Source organism: Bombina bombina, chromosome 1, assembly GCF_027579735.1.
Source record: "Bombina bombina isolate aBomBom1 chromosome 1, aBomBom1.pri, whole genome shotgun sequence".
NCBI lineage: Eukaryota > Metazoa > Chordata > Amphibia > Anura > Bombinatoridae > Bombina > Bombina bombina.
In genome coordinates, this window is record NC_069499.1 from 1,215,126,749 (window position 1) to 1,215,149,215 (window position 22,467).

The 22,467-nt window shown below is 42.3% G+C and overlaps 1 protein-coding gene across 1 annotated transcript in view; it reads left to right on the forward strand.

Annotated features, from left to right (window-relative positions):
• LOC128642042 (protein NLRC5) overlaps positions 1-22,467 on the forward strand; it is a 66,769-nt gene that overhangs the window by 33,481 nt on the left and 10,821 nt on the right. The window contains exon 4 of the mRNA XM_053694693.1: positions 11,550-11,633. Coding sequence (XP_053550668.1) covers positions 11,550-11,633 — 84 coding nt within the window. The remainder of the gene's footprint in view (positions 1-11,549; positions 11,634-22,467) is intronic.

Sequence of the window (22,467 nt, forward strand, 5' to 3'; positions counted from 1 at the left end):
TAATTTTAACAGGCTTGTTGTTAGGAGTTAAATGTTTGCTTACTTAAGCACTGGAACCCAATTATTAACTGGCCTTTGGGCATTTAAATGAGAGCTCAAAGGTACATGAAAAAAATACTTTTTAATTTAATTACATCTTCAAAATAACTTAGTTCTCTTGGCATATTTTGCTAAAATATATCTAGGTAGGCTAGCTGGGAGCAAGCTAATGATTGGTGGCTACTCGTGAATGCCTCATGTCATTGGCTCACTATATAGACCTTTTTCTTCCATAAGGCAGGGAGATCAGAGTTCACAACTTCATTCCTTAATATTGGGAAATACAACTCCTGGCCACCAGGAGGAGGCAAAGACACCCCAGCTAAAGGCTTAAATATCCCTCCAACTTCCCCTATCCACCAGTCATTCTTTGCCTTTCGTCACTATTGGAGGTGGCAGAGAAGTGTCAGAAGGCAGACTGCTACTACGTCTTATCTATCTTTCTTGTTGAGGAGTGTCATCCGCTTAGCTTATAAGACAGCGGGATGACAGCCTCCTGAGAGGATAACAGCTTATTCCACTAGAGCAGTGGCTTCCTCTTGGGCTTTTAAGAACAAAGTCTCAATGGATCAGATTTGTAAGGCGGCTACCTGGTCCTCCTTACACACTTTTTCTAAATTTTACAAGTTTGATGTTTTTGCTTCGGGTGAAGCAGCTTTTGGGAGAAACGTTTTGCAGGCTGTGGTGCGCTCCGAATAGGGGTTGTCTCTTTTTTTTCTGTTCCCTCCCCTTATTCATTCAGTGTCCTCTGGAGCTTGGATATCATTTTCCCAACAGTAAAGAATGAAGTTGTGGACTTTCCCTGCCTTATGGAAGGAAAACATAATTTATGCTTACCAGATAAATTACTTTCCACGGCCCCGCCCTTAATTTTTTTTTTTTTATGTGCGGCTACCTTTTTATATTATTTCTTCTGGCACCTTTTATTCCCTGATGTTTCTCCTACTTTTCCTTGTTCCCTCGGCAGAATGACTGGGGGATAGGAGAAGTGGGAGGGATATTTAAGCCTTTGGCTGGGGTGTCTATGCCTCGTCCTGGTGGCCAGGTGTTGTATTTCCCAACAGTAAGGAAAGAAGTCGTGGACTCTCCCTGCCATGAAGGAAAGGAATTTATCTGGTAAGCATAAATTATGTTTCTATCTATAAGGCAGAGAGAGTCCACAACTTCATTCCTTACTGTTGAGAAATACAACACCCGGCCACCAGGAGGAGGCAAGCACACACCAGCCAAATGCTTAAATATCTCTCCCACTTCCCCTATCCTCCCAATCATTCTTTGCCTTTCGTTACAAGAGGAGGGGCAGATTGGGATGGCAGAGAAGTGTCAGAAGATTTTGGATAGTCCTGTAATGAGTATGTTCCCTTCAAGAGAGGACTGGAGTTTTAAGTAATAATGTCAACCTCTCAGTGAGAATATTGATGAAAGTTAGAGTCTGGAGATGCAGGGAAAGTTTTTCTGCGAATCCATCCAAACTGTTGACTAACAACCCCTGAGCAATCAGTGTTGACAAGTTTCACTGCTTGCTTTTACACACAGACTGTCACACTTGAGAGGCTGTATCTGTTCCACAGCATGGATCCTGGAGGGTAATACCGCTTTATTATATATAGCAGGGATTCTAATATAGGGTCACAGTGTGTGTGGCTTCTTTACAGGGAGTGCAGAATTATTAGGCAAATGAGTATTTTGACCACATCATCCTCTTTATGCATGTTGTCTTACTCCAAGCTGTATAGGCTCGAAAGCCTACTACCAATTAAGCATATTAGGTGATGTGCATCTCTGTAATGAGAAGGGGTGTGGTCTAATGACATCAACACCCTATATCAGGTGTGCATAATTATTAGGCAACTTCCTTTCCTTTGGCAAAATGGGTCAAAAGAAGGACTTGACAGGCTCAGAAAAGTCAAAAATAGTGAGATATCTTGCAGAGGGATGCAGCACTCTTAAAATTGCAAAGCTTCTGAAGCGTGATCATCGAACAATCAAGCGTTTCATTCAAAATAGTCAACAGGGTCGCAAGAAGCGTGTGGAAAAAACCAAGGCGCAAAATAACTTCCCATGAACTGAGAAAAGTCAAGCGTGCAGCTGCCAAGATGCCACTTGCCACCAGTTTGGCCATATTTCAGAGCTGCAACATCACTGGAGTGCCCAAAAGCACAAGGTGTGCAATACTCAGAGACATGGCCAAGGTAAGAAAGGCTGAAAGACGACCACCACTGAACAAGACACACAAGCTGAAACGTCAAGACTGGGCCAAGAAATATCTCAAGACTGATTTTCTAAGGTTTTATGGACTGATGAAATGAGAGTGAGTCTTGATGGGCCAGATGGATGGGCCCGTGGCTGGATTGGTAAAGGGCAGAGAGCTCCAGTCCGACTCAGACGCCAGCAAGGTGGAGGTGGAGTACTGGTTTGGGCTGGTATCATCAAAGATGAGCTTGTGGGGCCTTTTTGGGTTGAGGATGGAGTCAAGCTCAACTCCCAGTCCTACTGCCAGTTTCTGGAAGACACCTTCTTCAAGCAGTGGTACAGGAAGAAGTCTGCATCCTTCAAGAAAAACATGATTTTCATGCAGGACAATGCTCCATCACACGCGTCCAAGTACTCCACAGCGTGGCTGGCAAGAAAGGGTATAAAAGAAGAAAATCTAATGACATGGCCTCCTTGTTCACCTGATCTGAACCCCATTGAGAACCTGTGGTCCATCATCAAATGTGAGATTTACAAGGAGGGAAAACAGTACACCTCTCTGAACAGTGTCTGGAAGGCTGTGGTTGCTGCTGCATGCAATGTTGATGGTGAACAGATCAAAACACTGACAAAATCCATGGATGGCAGGCTTTTGAGTGTCCTTGCAAAGAAAGGTGGCTATATTGGTCACTGATTTGTTTTTGTTTTGTTTTTGAATGTCAGAAATGTATATTTGTGAATGTTGAGATGTTATATTGGTTTCACTGGTAAAAATAAATAATTGAAATAGGTATATATTTGTTTTTTGTTAAGTTGCCTAATAATTATGCACAGTAATAGTCACCTGCACACACAGATATCCCCCTAAAATAGCTATAACTAAAAACAAACTAAAAACTACTTCCAAAACTATTCAGCTTTGATATTAATGAGTTTTTTGGGTTCATTGAGAACATGGTTGTTGTTCAATAATAAAATTAATCCTCAAAAATACAACTTGCCTAATAATTCTGCACTCCCTGTATACCTCAATAGGATCAAGGGTTAATATTTCCTTCAGGGAGATTATTTGGAACAGTTTGGGGGATTTTTATGTACTGCTTTCACTTTGTGAGGGTTTAAGACTGTGTGCTTTTGGCTTGGAACAAAACGCTTTCATTATTTAACAAATATCTTGAATCATGATTTCCAGGCTACCAAATTTTAAAGGAGTTGTGCAGCTTATATTATCTTAGTGCCCTTTTTCATAGCAGGTAAAGTCCTGTCTTGCGCACCACGTGACTGGGTGCAGTCTCTTTCACTTCCTTACGATCCTGCAGCAGACATCGCTCCTTGAGGAGAGCGGTTTCACTGATAGCCTGTCTGGGTCTAGGAGGTAGTGAGTGCCCCAGCTATTGGGAATATAAAGGTGCCGTTTTATATATAAAGTGCTTTATTGTGTTCATTTTTTTATTCCATCAGTGAGAGTACATACCAAAGATATGGAGGGCTCTGATACTACATTAGAAGGTTCCGCTCCTTCTGTTGTGAATAATAATACCTGTTTATACTGTGAGGAGGCTATGGTTTTCCCACCTGCTCAATTTTGTTCCATTTGCCTGGGCATGTTTTAAAGTCTAAAAAGGGAGCTAAGTCTGCTAATACACTTAGTGCAATTAGTCCCTCTGAGCCATCAACCTCTCAGGATTCTATGTCTCGAGAGATTACTACCCTTTCTACTTAAACTGCTTCACATGCAATCCCCCTCGGCACAACTAATTCTCCATCTGGAGGGGGCCTTTTTCCTGCTGACTTTACCGTGCAGCTACACTCGGCGGTGTCTGCGAACCTGAGTGCCCTAACTATCTCTGGGAAAACACAAGAGAAAGGTCAAACATAGTTCTCCTGACTTAGAGTCATCTAAATTTCTGTCGGATCTAGCTTGTATTTCCCAGCTATCCGAGGATGAGTTAACCTCTATAGCTTCAGAGGGTGAACTTTCTGAGTCTGTTACTAAATTTCCTCCAGCGGAGGAACCCTCCTTTAGATAAACTCCTTCATTTGTGATGCGAATATGCAGATTATACGCCTAAATGCAAAGTCTTTAGGTTTCACTGTCCTAGCCCACCGGGCTCTCTGGTTGAAGTCTTGGTCTTCGGATATTTCTTCTAAATCCAGACTCCTTTCTCTTCCCTTCAAGGGGAAGATATTATTCAGTCCAGGGCTGGACTTGATTATTTCTACGGTTACTGGAGGGAAGGGTGCCTTCCTACCACAGGATAAGAAGAACAGCCCTAAGGGACGGTAATCATCTAAGTTTTGTTCCTTTCATGCAGACAAGTCGCAATGATCTCAACCTTCATCCAAGCCCGAGCAGCCCAAGAGTACTTGGAAGCCGGCTCAGTCCTGGAACAAGTCCAAACAGACAAAGAAGCCCGCCGAAAAAAAATCGGCATGAAGGGGCAGCCCCCGATTCGGGATCGGATCGAGAAGGGGGCAGATTGTCGCTTTTCTCAGATGCATGGTTTCAGGATATTCAGGATCCTTGGGTTCTGGAGGTCGTATTTCAGGGATACTGGATAGGATTCAAATCTCTTCCCCCAAGGGGCAGATTCCTACTCTCCAGACTGTCTACAAGACCAGAAAAGAGGACTGCCTTTTTAGTTTGCATTCGGGATCTAGCCTCTTTAGGAGTAACTGTCCCAGTACCTACATCAGAAAGAGGTCTGGGGTTCTATTCAAACCTCTTTGTGGGTCCCAAAAAGGAGGGAACTTTTCATTCAATTCTGGACCTGAAGTGCCTAAACAAGTTTTGAGTGTCCCCTCTTTCAAAATGGAGACAATACTTTAATTCTTCCCCTGGTTCAGGAAGGACAGTTTATGACCACCATAGACCTGAAGGATGTATACCTTCATGTTCCGATACACGAGGAACATTTTCAGTTCCTGAGGTTTCTGGACCAGCACTTCCAGTTCATAGCACTTCTGTTTGGCTTAGTTACTGCTTCAAGGATATTTAAGAAGGTTCTGGAGGCTCTTTTAGCGGTTCCCAGAACAAGAGGTATTGTAGTAGCACCTTACCTGGACGATATCTTGGTACAAGCACCATCTTTTTGTCTAGCAAGGGAGCACTCGGAATTCCTTCATTCTTCTTCGATCACATGGATGGAAGATAAACTTGGAAACGAGTTCTCTTACTCCAAATACCAGGGTGAATTTCCTAGGTATGGTGATAGACTCTATATTCATGAAGATCTTTCTAACAGATCAGAGATGTTGCAAGCTAACATCAGCATGTCTTGCCCTCCAGGCCTTCTTGAGACCTTCGGTGGCCCAGTGTATGGAGGTAATTAGACTCATGGTGTCTTGTATGGACATCATTCCCTTTGCCAAATTCCATCTCAGACCCTTACAGCTATGCATGCTGAGGCAATGGAATGGCGACTGTTCTGATCTGTCCCAACAGATAGTAATGGACAGCTCGAGAGATTTGCTCTCTTGCCTGGCTCTGTCAAGACCACCTGTCCCAAGGCACGCGCTTCTTGAGACCGTCCTGGGAGATTATGACTACAGACGCAAGTCTATCTAGCTGGGGAGCCGTTTGGGGTGCCAGGAGGGCACAAGGCCATGGACTCAGAAGGAGTTCTCTCTACTGATCAATATCTTGGAACTCTGGGCAATCTTCAATGCTCTGAAGGCTCGGCCCCTTCTGGGTTCATCCCAGTTTATCAGATTCCAATCAGACAATATAACTTTGATAGCCTACATCAACCATCAGGGGGGAACGAGAAGTTCCTTAGCGATGAGAGAAGTATCTCAAATTCTAGAATGGGTGGAGCCCCACAATTGTATACTGTCTGCGATCTACATTCCGAATGTGGACAACTGGGAAGCAGACTTCCTCAGCAGGCAATCCTTTCACCCGGGAAATGATCTCTCCACCAAGGTATTTGCAGTGATATGCATCAGATGGGAGATGCCAGAGAAAGACCTCCCGTCTAAATGCCAAACTACCCAGGTACAGATCGAGATTAAGGGATCCTCAAGCAGAACTAATAGATGCTCTAGCTGTTCCTTGGAGGTTCAGACTCATATATCTGTTTCCTCCATTACCTCTTCTTCCTCAGGTAGTGGCCCGCATCAATCAGGAGCAAGCATCAGTGATTCTAATTGCTCCATCCTGGCTGCGAAGTACTTGGTTCGCGGATCTAGTGGGGATGTCCTCACCTCCTCTTTGGAAGTTACCCTGTCACAGGGACTTGCTGCTACAGGGTCCATTTCTACATCAAAATCTAGATTCTCTGAGGCTGACTGCATGGAGATTGAACTTTTAGTCTTAGCCAAGAGAGGTTTCTCTGAGAGTGTCATTGACATTTTGATTCAGGCTCGTAAGCCAGTGACTCAATGCTTCTACCATAAGGTGTGGTGGACTTACCTGCACTGGTGTGAGAAGCGTAGTTTTTCTTGGCATTAGGATTAAAGTTGCCAGAATTTTATCTTTTCTCCAGGAGGGACTGGAGAAGGGTCTATCTGCTAGTTCCCTGAAGGGCAGATATCGGCCCTGTCAGTGTTGCTGTACAAGAGATTAGCTGAGATTCCGGATGTGCAGCCCTTTAAGGCCCTGACTAGGACCAGACCTATGTTTCAAAGGATGGCTCCGCCTTGGAGCCTCAATCTTGTTCTTTGTCTGTTGCAGCAGGCTCCGTTTGACCCCATGCATGTTATCTTGGAAGGTTCTATTTCTATTGGCTATTGCCTCAGCTCGCTGAGTCTCTGAGATTTCTTCTTTGCAATGTGACACCCCCTTACCTAGTTTTTCATGCCGATAAGGCGGTTTTACGTACTAAGTTAGGTTTCCTTCCTAAGGTGGTGTCAGATCGTAACATTAATCAAGAGATTTTTTTTCCTTCCTTGTGCCCTATCCTTCCTCGATGAAGGAGCATTTGCTTCACAACTTAGATGTGGTTTGTGCCTTGAAGTTTTACCTACTAAGGAGTTTAGACAATCTTCATCTTTGTTTGTCATCTATGCGGGTAAGCGTAGGGGTCAGAAAGTCACTACATCTTCTCTGTCTTTTTGGTTGAGGAGTGTCATCCACCTAGATTATGAGATAGTGGGACAACAGCCTCCTGAGAGGATTACGGCTCACTTTGCATTATGAGGGGTGTGGTACTAACTTACACGTTATTGTCACCACTCACTTACCTACAGCGCTGGTATTACAAGCTTTTATAAACCCGGCGTTATTAGGCAAGAAGTGAGCGTAGAGCAAAATTGTGCTCCATACCTCACTCCAATACCAGCGCTGCTTAAGTCAGTTGTAAGCTGGTTGTACGTGCTCGTGCACAATTTCCCCATAGACATCAAAGGGGAGAATCGGCTGAGAAATGTCTAACACCTGCTATAAAGCAGCGTAAAGCTTAGTAACGCAGCCCCATTGATTCCTATGAGGAAACAAAATTTATGTTTACACCTAACACCCTAACATGAACCCAGAGTCTAAACACCCCTAATCTTACACTTATTAACCCCTAATCTGCCGCCCCGACATCGCCGAAACCTACATTATACTTATTAACCCCTAATCTGCCGCTCCGGACATCGCCGCCACTATAATAAACATATTAACCCCTAAACCGCCGCACTCCCGCATCGCAAACACTAGTTATATAGTATTAACCCCTAATCTGCCATCCCTAACATCACCACCACCTACCTACATTTATTAACCCCTAATCTGCCGCCCCCAACGTCCCCGCCACTATACCAAATTTATTAACCCCTAAACCTAAATCTAATCCTAACCCTAACACCCAATAACTTAAATTAATTAAATTAGACTCTGTATACCTACGGCTTGACCCTCCTGGTCCTTAGGATTTTGATCCGCTTCCCACCACCTACCTGCATTTATCTGCCCTTAAAATGATGCCTTCCTATCCCTTTTTTCCCCTTTCCCTTTTTTCCCCTTTCCCTCCGCCTACCACCCACTTCTTTCCCCTCCCCCCCCCCCTTTTTTTTTTTTTTTTTTTTTTTCTTCTTCTTCCCCTCTCTCCTCTTTTAATATACTCTACTTCTCTTCTTTCTGTCCTCCTCCTATTTCTATCTGGAGATATCATCTATTGTTGAGACCTAAATATAGACTAACTCGCAGAGCGCTCTATCTTGCTGATATATATGTACTATCTGTGAGTTAAACCTGAAATGTCTGTTAATTATTTGTTGTTCAATGGTTATCATACTGTCATAATTACATGTCAATGCTGAACATGGATGCCAGTTCCTTATTATGTTGAAGGACTTTATACCTCGCTGAGAACTTTGAGAGCTCAGTTCTCTCATTACATTTTGTGAACTCTGCTCCGTGCACCTTACCATAATGCAAAATTCGCTGGATATGACTACTGTTCCTATAACCTTGATAACTGATGTTCTTAATTATGACTGTATTGTGAATGTTTCTATAAAGCATTTAAAACTAAAAAAAAAAAAAAAATAATTAAATTAAATCTAAATCAAACCTACTATTGCTAACTAAATAATTCCTATTTAAAAATAAATACTTACCTATAAAATAAACCCTAAGCTAGCTACAATATAACTAATAGTTACATTGTAGCTATCTTAGGATTTATTTTTATTTTACAGGCAAGTTTGTATTTATTTTAACTAGGTAGAATAGTTACTAAATAGTTATTAACTATTTACTAACTATCTAGCTAAAATAAATACACATTTACCTGTAAAATAAAACCTAACCTAAGTTACACTATCACCTAATACTACACTACAATTAAATAAATTACCTAAATTAAATACAATTAAATAAATTAAATACAATAACCAAAATTACAAAAACAAAAACACTAAATTACACAAAATAAAAAATTTACAAGATATTTAAACTAATTACACCTACTAATAGCCCTATCAAAATAAAAAAAGCCCCCTAAAATAAAAAAAAACCCTAGCCTAAACTAAACTACCAATAGCCCTTAAAAGGGCCTTTTGCAGGGCATTGCCCCAAAGAAATCAGCTCTTTTACCTGAAAAAAAATACAAACAACCCCCAACAGTAAAACCCACCACCCACACAACCAACTCCCCAAATAAAACCCTAACTAAAAAAACCTTAGCTCCCCATTGCCCTGAAAAGGGCATTTGGATGGGCATCGCCCTTAAAAGGGTATTTAGCTCTATTGCAGCCCAAAGCCCTAACCTAAAAATGAAACCCACCCAATAAACTCTTAAAAAAACCAAACACTAACTCCTGAAGATCCACTTACAGTTTTGAAGATCCGACATCCATCCTCAACGAAGCCGGGAGAAGTCCTCATCGAAGTGGCAAGAAAGTCCTCAACGAAGCCGGGAGAAGTCTTCATCCAAGTCGGGTGAAGTGGTCCTCCAGACGGACAGAAATCTTCATCCAGACGGCATCTTCTATCTTCATCCATACGGTGCGGAGCGGCTCCATCTTCAAGACATCGGACGCGGAGCATCCTCTTTACGACGACTAAATACGAATGAAGGTTCCTTTAAATTACGTCATCCAAGATGGCGTCCCTTAGATTCCGATTGGCTGATAGAATTCTATCAGCCAGTCGGAATTAAGGTTGAAAAAATCAGCCAATAGGATTGAGCTCGCATTCTATTGGCTGTTCCAATCAGCCAATAGAATGCCAGCTCAATCCTATTGGCTGATTGGATCAGCCAATAGGATTGAATTTAAATCCTATTGGCTGATTGCATCAGCCAATAGGATTTTTTCAACCTTAATTCCGATTGGTTGATAGAATTCTATCAGCCAATCGGAATCTAAGGGACGCCATCTTGGATGACGTCACTTAAAAGAACCTTCATTCGTCATTAGTCGTCAGAAAGAAGAGGATGCTCCGCGACGGATGTCTTGAAGATGGAGCCGCTCCGTGCCGGATGGATGAAGATAGAAGATGCTGTCTGGATGAAGACATCTGCCCGTCTGGGGGACCACTTCTTCCGGCTTGGATGAAGACTTCTCCCGGCTTCGTTGAGGACTTCTTGCCGCTTCGATGAGGACTTCTCCCGGCTTCGTTGAGGATGGATGTCAGATCTTCAAAACTGTAAGTGGATTTTCAGGGGTTAGTGTTAGGTTTTTTTAAGGGTTTATTGGGTGGGTTTTATTTTTAGGTTAGGGCTTTGGGCAGCAGTAGAGCTAAATGCCCTTTTAAGGGCAATGCCCATCCAAATGCCCTTTTCAGGGCAATGGCGAGCTTAGTTTTTTTCGTTAGGGTTATATTTGGGGGGTTGGTTGTGTGGGTGGTGGGTTTTACTGTTGGGGAGTTGTTTGTATTTTTTTTCAGGTAAAAGAGCTGATTTATTTTGGGCAATGCCCCGCAAAAGGCCCTTTTAAGGGCTATTGGTAGTTTAGTTTAGGCTAGGGGTTTTTTTATTTTGGGGGGGGCTTTTTTTATTTTGATAGGGCTATTAGATTAGGTGTAATTAGTTTAAATATCTTGTAATTTGTTTTTTTATTTTGTGTAATTTAGTGTTTGGTTTTCTTGATATTTAGGTAATTTTATTTTATTTTTATGCTACGGCTTTGTAGTGTAAAACTCATAACTACTGACTTTAGAATACATTTACGAATCTTGCGGGATAGGTTGTACCGCTCACTTTTTGGCCACAAAAAAAAAAGCTAATAATACCCGAGCTATGGAAGTCCCATTGAAAATAGACCATACGCAAATTGCGTAACTTGATTTGCGGTAAGGCAAAAAAAGTGTGCGGGACAGCTGTACCTACAAGACTCGTAATAGCAGGTACGAGTAAAAAAGCAGTGTTATGAGGCTTAACGCTGCTTTTTTACTCATAACGCAAGACTCGTTATCTAGCCGATTGCCTTTATTTAGATGGTTCTGATAAGAAGTTGTAAATAGCAGCAAGAAAATTAACCCCAACATCCTAAAATCATGAGGTCTTCATGACAATATATATAGCGAGAGATAAAAGTTTGAATTTTTTAAAGTGGTCTAGTCTAAATATATATTACACTTTTGTCAAACAAGCAGGAACTTGACTAATTACCACTTAGTTTGCAGGGCATGCCTAGGTAGCCCTAGCAGCCATTTGCTAGTGTTTCAAACCCTGTCAAAAAACTCTCCAGTTTTAACCCTAACATTGCATCCAGCTCTGGGTCACCAATGCACAAATACCTGCTACTAATTAAGCACCCACCCCTTAAAGACCAGCCTTAGCTTTAGAAGTAGAAATGTAAAAAAGTATGCAGCCTTGCATGTGATGTTCTACATATGTGACAAGTCTAACTTTACTGTTTTTATTCTTCTTGTTTTCTCCTGAAAGTCTGGAGAAGAACCAGATTACAAAACAAGGGGCAGAATCAGTTACCCAGGCTCTGATCAGCTGCCTCAGGATACAAGTTGTTCGGTAAGATTTAATCATGAGATTAACAGTTTGGGCCAGATTACAAGTGGAGCTCTATGTAACATTGCCGCTTGAGGGTTAACTGCGCTAGAAGTAAGCTTTTTGCGTGTGTTGGGTAGTGATCATATTACAAGTTGAAAGTAAACTGTTTTTGCTTGCGTGCTAACCCAACACACTTAAAAAGACGAAATTAGAATATCGCGCACTCGATAATGTATTCCCCCATGGAAGTCAATGGAGCAAACAAAAGTATTCACATATTGCGCTAACCCGACATGAAAATATGAATAGTTCACATTCCAATGTTCTTCACATAGCAGAATGTGTTCTATTTATTCATAAATAGCTATTTCTACATATATCTAATGGCACTTTGCTACAATATATATCTATACCTATATATATATATTTATATATATAAATAGGATTATATGTAGGTATAGCTATATACAGATATATATATAGGAATATATCTATTTATAAATACATAGAACATATTCTGCTATGTGCAGAACATTGGGATGTGAAATAAGTAAATACACAGTATAAAACTTTATTAAATATGAATTTTGGATAAATATGATTTTTCATGTTTTCATCTACTTAACTCCAATGCATATATATATATATATATATATATATATATATATATATATATATATATATATATGTATTATAGTGTATATATATATATATAAACATATGTATTTATATGTGTATATATGTCTGTAAATACATATATACACATATAAATACATATGTACACACACACACACATATATATGTATATATATATATATACATTTTTAGACAACACACAGAGAAAACACAGCACTCACTTACAAGCTCTCAGCTAAGATTTAAAAGCAAAAATGGAAAGGTTAGTCACCGCATCTGGCCAAATGGGACAAGCTCAGGTACCACGTCAAGGTCCTCTCCAATACCTGAGACCCTAAAACAGCCACACAATGCAAGCTTTCAAATCCAAACAAACTGAAAACAAGGGAAGGGTGCACAGGAATATGTAACCACCCTAGACATATACAAAACACGGAAGGGAACTGCACTCTCATACCGGACCGGGTACACATCCCATGACCCTGCAACATGCTCAGCCCTGGGTGCCACTGGCACTCACAGGAAGCTGTGCTGTCCACAGAGCCACAAGCAGTTAACCCCAGACAGGTCTGGGTGCAAGAACCATAGGGAAAATTACAAAACAAATTAATACAACACACAGAGAAAACCCAGCACTCACTTACAAGCTCTCAGCTAAGATTTAAAAGCAAAAATGGAAAGGTTAGTCACCGCATCTGGCCAAATGGGACAAGCTCAGGTACCACGTCAAGGTCCTCTCCAATACCTGAGACCCTAAAACAGCCACACAATGCAAGCTTTCAAATCCAAACAAACTGAAAACAAGGGAAGGGTGCACAGGAATATGTAACCACCCTAGACATATACAAAACACGGAAGGGAACTGCACTCTCATACCGGACCGGGTACACATCCCATGACCCTGCAACATGCTCAGCCCTGGGTGCCACTGGCACTCACAGGAAGCTGTGCTGTCCACAGAGCCACAAGCAGTTAACCCCAGACAGGTCTGGGTGCAAGAACCATAGGGAAAATTACAAAACAAATTAATACAACACACAGAGAAAACCCAGCACTCACTTACAAGCTCTCAGCTAAGATTTAAAAGCAAAAATGGAAAGGTTAGTCACCGCATCTGGCCAAATGGGACAAGCTCAGGTACCACGTCAAGGTCCTCTCCAATACCTGAGACCCTAAAACAGCCACACAATGCAAGCTTTCAAATCCAAACAAACTGAAAACAAGGGAAGGGTGCACAGGAATATGTAACCACCCTAGACATATACAAAACACGGAAGGGAACTGCACTCTCATACCAGACCGGGTACACATCCCATGACCCTGCAACATGCTCAGCCCTGGGTGCCACTGGCACTCACAGGAAGCTGTGCTGTCCACAGAGCCACAAGCAGTTAACCCCAGACAGGTCTGGGTGCAAGAACCATAGGGAAAATTACAAAACAAATTAATACAACACACAGAGAAAACCCAGCACTCACTTACAAGCTCTCAGCTAAGATTTAAAAGCAAAAATGGAAAGGTTAGTCACCGCATCTGGCCAAATGGGACAAGCTCAGGTACCACGTCAAGGTCCTCTCCAATACCTGAGACCCTAAAACAGCCACACAATGCAAGCTTTCAAATCCAAACAAACTGAAAACAAGGGAAGGGTGCACAGGAATATGTAACCACCCTAGACATATACAAAACACGGAAGGGAACTGCACTCTCATACCGGACCGGGTACACATCCGATGACCCTGCAACATGCTCAGCCCTGGGTGCCACTGGCACTCACAGGAAGCTGTGCTGTCCACAGAGCCACAAGCATTTTTAGACATGTATATGTATGTATCTCTATGTTAAAGACCTTCGTCTGCCTTTTTTGTGCAATTTGTTTTTAAAATAATTTTTATTAGATGGTGCTATTATGAGTGTAACTGTTCTTTGTAATGTATTTTTGATGTGTTTTGTGCAGCTTTTTGTTTTGAGAAATAGTTTAACAGAGCTCTGAGGTTGCACTAACCCAACGCACGTTAACTTAAATTGCGCTCAAGTTTATTTTCAACCTGTAATACAAAAGAAAAACCCAACAATAAACCCCTTTTCACTCACACACAACAGTTAGCGCACCACACGTAATCTATCCCTTAGTTTTTAGCACAAACATATATGTGATGTCCTTCCATAAGGCACAGAGAGTCCACGATTTCATTCCTTACTGTTGGGAAATACAACACCTGGCCACCAGGAGGAGGCAAATACACCCCAGCCAAAGGCTTAAATATACCTCCCACTTCCCCTATCTCCCCCCAGTCATTCTTTGCCTTTCGTCACTATAGGAGGTGGCAGAGAAGTGTCATAAGATTTTGGATAGTCCTGTAATGGGTATGTTCCCTTCAAGAAAGGACTGGAGTTTTAAGTAAACGTGTCAACCTCTCAGTGAGAGTATTGATGAAAGTTTGAGTCTGGAGATACAGGGAAAGTTTTTCTGCAAACCCATTCAGATTGTCGCCTAACAGCTCCTGAGCAATCAGTGTTTTGACGAGTTTCACTGCTTGCTGTTACACACTCAAGTCCATGTCAGAGCTTCGCTGCAAGACTGTCACACTTGAGAGGCTGTGCCTGTTCCACAGCATGGATCCTGGAGGGAAAGATCGTTTTATATATACACTTTAGCTATACAGGGTCACAGTCTGGCTCCTTTATGCTTCAATAGGATCAAGGGTTAATATCTCCTTCAGGGAGATTATGGTACAGCTAGGGGTTATTTAAAACTGCTTTAATGTGAGAGTTTTTGGGCTCATAGACTGTGTACTTTTGGCTTGGAACAAACAGGTTTCACTTTCGTTTTTTGAGTGTTGCGCAGCTCAGAATAGCTTAGCACCTTTTTCATAGCAGGGGAAGTCCTGTTCTATGCACCACCTGACCGGGTGCAGTCTTTTAATTTTCCTACGATCCTGCTGCGGACATCTCTCCTAAGGAGAGCGTTTTGACTGTTAGCTGTCTGAGTCTAGGAGGTGGTGAGTGCCCCAGCCATTGGTTTTATAAAAGTGCCGTTTTTAAATAAAAGCGTTTTTTTTGTTTGTCCTTCTGTGGATATTCACTTAGCTAGCTATGAAGGACTCTGATACTACATTAGAAGGTTCTGCTCCTTTTGTACTGATTAATAATTCCTGTTTAGATTGTGAGGAGCCCGTCTGCTCAATTTTGTTCCATTTGCCTAAGCACTGTTCTAAAGTCTAAGAAGAGAGACAAGCCTACTAATAATCATAGCGCTATTAGCCCCTCTGAGCTGTCTATCTCTCAGGAATCTATGTTCCGAGAGATTACTACCCTTTCTATGCTACCTGCTCCAAATGCAGTTCCCCGCAGCTCAACTAATCCTCCATCTGGAGGAGACTTTTTTCCTGCGGACTTTACAGCGCAGTTAAAATCGGCGGTGTCTGCAGCCCTGAGTGCCTTACCTCCCTCTAGCAAACATAAGAGCAAGGTTAAACATAGTTCTCCTGATCTAGAGTCATCTAAATATTTGTCGGATTTAGCTACTATGTCCCAGCTATCCCCGGATGAGTTAACCTCTGTAGCTTCAGATGGTGAATCGGAAACTTCAGTTTCTAAACCTCCTTCAGCGGAGAAACCCTCCTTTAGATTTAAAATTGAACATCTGCGGGGGGTTTTAAAGGAGATTCTGTCTACGCTAGAGGTTATAGAGGCTAAACTACATGAGGAACCTAAGATCCCTAAATTAGACAGGGTTTATGAAGACAGGAAGGTCCCTCTGACTTTTTCTGTGCCCATTAAAATAGCAAACATTATTAGTAACAAATGGGAAAGAATAGGATCTTCTTTTTCCCCCTCGTCTACTTTCAAAAAATTATTCCCGGTCCCTCAATTGAAATTGTGGGCTTCATCCCTAAGGTGGATGGTGCTATTTCTACTCTAACTAAGTGTACTCTATCCCCCTGGAGGATAGTTCTTCTTTTAGAGAACCTATGGATAAGAAAATGGAAACTTTTCTGAGGAAGATGTTTCAACATACAGGGTTTTTATTTCAACCGGTAGCAGCTGTAGCCGCGGTTGCTGGAGCAGCTACCTACTGGTGCGACACTCTGTCTGAGCTAATTGAAGTGGAAACTCCCTTCGAGGATATTCTGGAGAGAATAAAATTGCTAACTCCATCTGTGACGTGAATATGCAGATTATTCACCTAAATCCAAAGACTTCTGACTTTGCGGTCCTAGGCCGCCAGGCTCTCTGGTCTGCGGATATGACTTCTATATCCAGACTCCTTTCTCTTCCATTGAAGGGGAAGATTTTATTCGGTCCAGGGCAGGACTCCATTATTTCTGCGGTTACCAGAGGTAAGGGTGCGTTCCTACCACAGGATAAGTAGAATAGGCTTAAGGGACGGCAATCGTTTAATTTTCATTCCTTTCGTCCTGACAAATCACAATGACAGCAATCCACATCCAAGTCAGAGCAGCCCAAGAGTATTTGGAAGCTGGCTCAGTCCTAGAATTAGTCCAAACAGACTAAGAAGCCCACCGAGAACAAATCCAAGCGGCCCCGGATCCAGGATCGGATCGAGTAGGAGGCAGACGATTCTTCAGACGATTTTTCAGACGATTGGTTCCAGGATGTACAGGATCCATGGGTCCTGGAGGTTGTATCTCAGGTATACCAGATAGGATTAAAATCTCATCTGCCCAGGGGCAGATTCCTATTCTCCAGACTCAAGACCAGAAAAGGGGACTGCCTTTTTAGGTTGCGTTCTCCTCTCTAGGAGTAATTGTCCCGGTACCTACAGCAGAAAGAGGTTTGGGGTTTTATTCAAATCTTTTCGTGGTTCCATAAAAGGAGGGAACTTTTTGTCCAATTCTGGACTTAAAGTGTCTAAACAAGACAATACGGTCAATCCGTCCTCTGGTTCAGGAAGGACAGTTTATGACCCACATAGACCTGAAGGATGCATACCTTCACGTTCCGATACACAGGGAAGATTTTAAGTTCCTGAGGTTTGCTTTTCTGGACCAGCACGTTTGCTTTTCTGGACCAGCACTTCCAGTTCATAGCTCTTCTGTTTGGCCTAGCTACTGCTCCAAGGATATTTACAAATGTTCTGGGGGCGCTTCTAGCCATTGCCAGAACATGAGGTATTGCAGTAGCGCCCTACCTGGACAATATCTTGGTTCAGGAACCATCTTTTCGTTTAGCGGGAGAACACTCTGAGTCCCTTCTCAGTCTTCTTTGATCACATGGATGGAAGATAAACTTGGAAAAGAGTTCTCTTACTCTAAAATACCAGGGTGAATTTTCTGGGGACAATAATAGACTCCATATCCATGAGAATATTTCTCACAGATCAGAGACGTTGCAAGCTAACTACTGCATGTCTTGCCCTCCAGGCCTCCTTGAGACCCTCAGTGGCCCAGTGTATGGAGGTGATTGGACTCAAGGTGTCCTGTATGGATATCATTCCCTTTGCCAGATTCAATCTCAGACCCTTAGAACTATGCATGCTGAGACAATGGAATGGCGACCATTCAGATCTGTCTCAACAAATTGTGTTGGACAACCTGTCAAGAGACTCGCTCTCTTAGTGGCTCTGTCCAGATCATCTTTCCCAAGGCACGTGCTTCTTGAGACCATCCTGGGAGATTGTGACTACGGACGCAAGCCTTTCCGGTTGGGGAGCCGTTTGGGGTGCCAAGAAGGCACAAGGGCTGTGGACTCAGGAGGAGTCCTCCCGATCAATATATTGGAACTCCAGGCAATCTTCAATGCTCTGAAGGCTTGGCCCCCTTCTGGGTTCGTCCCAGTTTATCAGATTCCAATCAGACCATATAACTTTGGTTGCCTACATCAACCATCACGGGGGAACGAGAAGTTCCATGGCGATGAGAGAAGTATCTTAGATACTGGAGTGGGCAGAAACTCACAGCTGTACACTGTCAGCAATCCACATTCCGGGTGTGGACAACTGGGAAGCGGACTTCCTCAGCAGGCAATCTCTTCACCTAGGGGAATGGTCTCTCCACCACGAGGTGCTTGCAGAGGTATGCAGCGAGTGGGGGACGCCGGAGATAGATCTCATGGCATGCCGCCTCATTACCAAGCTACCCAGGTACGGGTCGAGGGATCCTCAGACGGAACTGATAGATGCCCTAGCAGTGCCATGGAGTTTTAGACTCATATATATTTTTCCTTCATTACCGCTTCTCCCTTGTGTGGTGGCCTGCATCAAACAGGAGCATGCATCAGTGATTCTGATTGCTCCATTGTGGCCTCAAAGGAGGTGGTTTGCGGATCTGGTGGGGATGTCCTCATCTCCTCAATGGAGGTTACCTTGTCACAGAGATATGCTGATACAGGGTCCCTTCGTTCATCAAAATCTAGATTCTCTGAGGCTGACTGCGTGGAGATTGAACGTTTAGTCTTAGCCAAGAGTGTTTCTGAGAGTGTTATCGACACTCTGATTCAAGCTCGTAAGCCAGTTACTCGTCGTATCTATCATAAAGTGTAGAGGACTTACTTGTACTGGTGTGAAGTGCGTGGCTTTTCCTGGCATAAAGTTAAGGTTGCCAGAATTTTGTCTTTTCTCCAGGATGGACTGGAGAAGGGTCTATCTGTTAGTTCCCTGAAGGGAAAGATATTGGCCCTGTCGGTGTTACTGCACAGAAGATTGGCCGAGCTTCCGGATGTGCAGTCCTTCATTAAGGATCTGACTAGGATCAGTCCTGTGTTTAGATCTGGGGCTTTGCCTTGGAGCCCCAATCTTGTTATTCATGTTTTGCAGCAAGCTCCGTTTGAGCCTATGCATACTGTTGACATTACATTGTTATTTTGGAAGGTTCTTTTTTTGTTGGCTATTGCCGCTGCGCACAGAGTTTCTGAGATTTCAGCTTTGCAATGTGACCCCCATTATCTTTTTTTCCATGCTAAGGCGGTTTTACGTACTAAATTAGGGTTTCTCCCTAAGGTGGTCTCTGATAGTAACATTAATCAAGAGGTTGCTGTTCCTTCTTTGTTTCCTAATGCTTCTTCAGCGAAGGAACGTTTGCTTCATAATCTAGATGTGGATCGTGCCTTGAAGTTTCATCTTCTGGCTACTAAGGAGTTCAGACAATCTTCCTCTGTTTGTCATCTATTCGGGGAAGCGTAGGGGGCAGAAGGCTATGACGACTTCCCTACCTTTTTAGTTGAGGAGTATCATCCGCTTAGCTTACGAGACAGCAGAGGATAACAGCTTATTCCACTAGAGCAGTAGCTTCCTCCTGGGCTTTTAAGAACCAAGCCTCTATGGATCAGATTTGTAAGGTGGCTACCTGGTCCTCCTTACAAACTTTTTCTAAATTTTACAAGTTTGATGTGTTTGCTTCGGCCGAAGCAGCTTTAAGGAGAAAGGTTTTACAGGCTGTGGTGCCTCTCTTTTGTTCCCTCCCATTATTCCTTCAGTGTCCTCTGGAGCTTGGGTATAGTTTTCCCAACAGTAAGGAATAAAGTCGTGGACTCTCCCTGCCTTATGAAAAGAAAACATAATGTATGCTTACCAGATAAATTCCTTTCCTTCCTGGCAGGGAGACTCCACGACCCGCCTGTAATTTATTTTTGTTGGGCGGCTCCCTTTTTATATTATTTCTTCTGGCACCTTTATACCCTGATGTTTATCCTACTTTTCCTTGTTCCCTTGGCAGAATGACTGGGGGTATAGGGGAAGTGGAAAGAATATTTAAGCCTTTGGCTGGGGTGTCTTTGCCACTTCCTGGTGACCAGGTGTTGTATTTCCCAACAGTTAGGAATTAAGTTGTGGACTCTCCCTGCCAGGAAGGAAAGGAATTTTGCTGGTAGGCATAAATTATGTTTTTAACATTGGTTATCAAGCTGTGAAATAAATACGGTGACCATATTTCCGCTTTAAAAAGGGACACATATGAAAAACACATATGTCAGGGTTCTTATACAAAACATTTCTTTCAACAGCCCTGAAAACATACTAGGGTGGAATAATAAAATAAACTCCCCGGGCTGGTATCAGGTTGAATCCTCGTTGCTCCCTCCAAATCTAACCCTAGCTGACCTTTTGTGGATACCCTCTCACCACAGACAAAAACTAGGACACCTACATCCCATAATTCAAGACGCACTAAAATTTTGAGACTCCATTCGACACAATCCCAACATTTCCCCTCACCCATCTCCCACCCTTACCTTAACAGGGGTCCTGTTCTCGTTGCCGGACGCACACCCAGACTTATGGCAGAATCTACAAATAAAAACCATCACTGACTTCTATGAATCCGATATCTGGATCTCTCACCCGCAACTCTGCGCTAAATTTAATATACCCCTAGACTACAGTTTGAAGCTTTTCGTATTAGCTCTGGGCTACCCAAAGAGAGCCCTCCGGAAAACATAATTATGGGAACACACATGGAACAAAGCACACACTATAAAACACCCTTTATCCCTACATTATAACTTGCTTTCCAACGCTAAGCCACTTCACAAAATCTCTCAACACCGTGCCTGGGAGAAGGAGATTGGATTTATAGTAGACACTAGTATCTGGAATATCAGAATGCAGCTAACTAGAAAATGACTTCACTGTGCTACTTTGTGGGAGTTATACTACAAAATCACAGTTAGATGGCATTTAGTTCCCACTAACCTACATAAAACCTATAATTCCCAATCCCCTCTCTGCTGGAGACTCTGCGGCTTACCAGGAACTCACATTCACATTTGGTGGTCTTGCCCTAAAATTCAACCTCTTTGGAAGAAGTTATATAACACACTTAGCAACCTCAATATCAGACCCTCTTATCTACCGGAAATTGCCCTTTTGCACATGCCAATATCTAACCTAGACAATCCCACAGACGCACTTACGATTTATCTCTTGATGGCTACGAAGTTAGCTATAGCCAGAACATGGAGGAACAAAATTCCACCATCATTCACACAAATTCTGTCCATAGTCAAACAAACTAGAGTAATGGATCAATATTCTTTTAGAGTTCAGGATAAGACTGACCTCTATATCAGAATGTAGAATGTTGAATAACATATCCCTCACGGTTTAAGATTCATCTCTCAACCTAAACCATGTATCCATAATGATGTTAGCTCTTATTGTTGTAATGGTTTACACTTGTACCTTTGCTTTTTGAAAGTCTCAATAAAAATCATTTAAAAAAAAATAAAAATTAAATCCTTCAGCCAATAAAAATCACATTAGACTTCTTCTATTTTTTTTTTAGTATGCATGTGTTTTCCTATTAGAGTATTAAGTATTTTGAGTACTTTTTTCTTACAAATGAAAAGGTGACGAGGTTGTGACAAACAGTGAGAACTATAGGGCAGAAATGTTTCGAGAATTACGCCTATGGAACGCCCATGTTCAGCCCATTTTGCGAACAAACAACAATTATGCTTTGTATTTTGTACTTAGTACAAATTTTTGTTTGTGTTTTACGCGTCCAGAGCACTTGAATTATGGTTTACGCTGTGCATGTTTAATAAAATTTATTCCTGAGTAATTTAAATACAAATTTTACGGTTTCAATAAAATACGTTTTTTGGCAAACAATTTTGTTATGATTTTTTATTCACCTTAACAATACATTTTTGTTCCGGTGTATTTTTGTGTGAATAGTTCAGTTATTTGTTTTGTATGATTTTTGAATTATGAATTTAATTGCGCAGTTTTGTAATGTATGTCTCTCCTTCCTTTACGAAAATGCAGTATACGCCCCTTTGCGAGACACCCTGTTTTCAGGGTAAAAAGTGTCTTTATATAATTCTACCAGGGAAAAATAGAGACTGGCAAGTATTCTTATGAAATCTCATGAGCCCAGAGACCTTTAGGTAATTGGCCCCTAAGTTATGCATATAGATGTGAATTAAAGGGATACTACCCACATTTTTTCTTTAATGATTCAGATAAAGCATACAATTTTAAGCACCTTTCTGATTTATTCCTATTTCCTAATGAGCCGGCTCCTAAGCTTACTGTCACAGATACCAGACAGCTAAGGCTACCCCCCACCCCCTACAACCTCACCCCTGTTGTTTCTCAGTGGTTTTGGGATCCTCAGAGCAACCACAATCTTTGGAAGCTTTTGGTTGCATGGTTTTGTGTTCAAAACTTTTTTAGAAAAGAGCTGGTGTATGACCAGGAAAACCCTCCTAGGCTGGCCGGGCTCCTGGAACTCCCGGTCGGCCGCCTCACAACGGA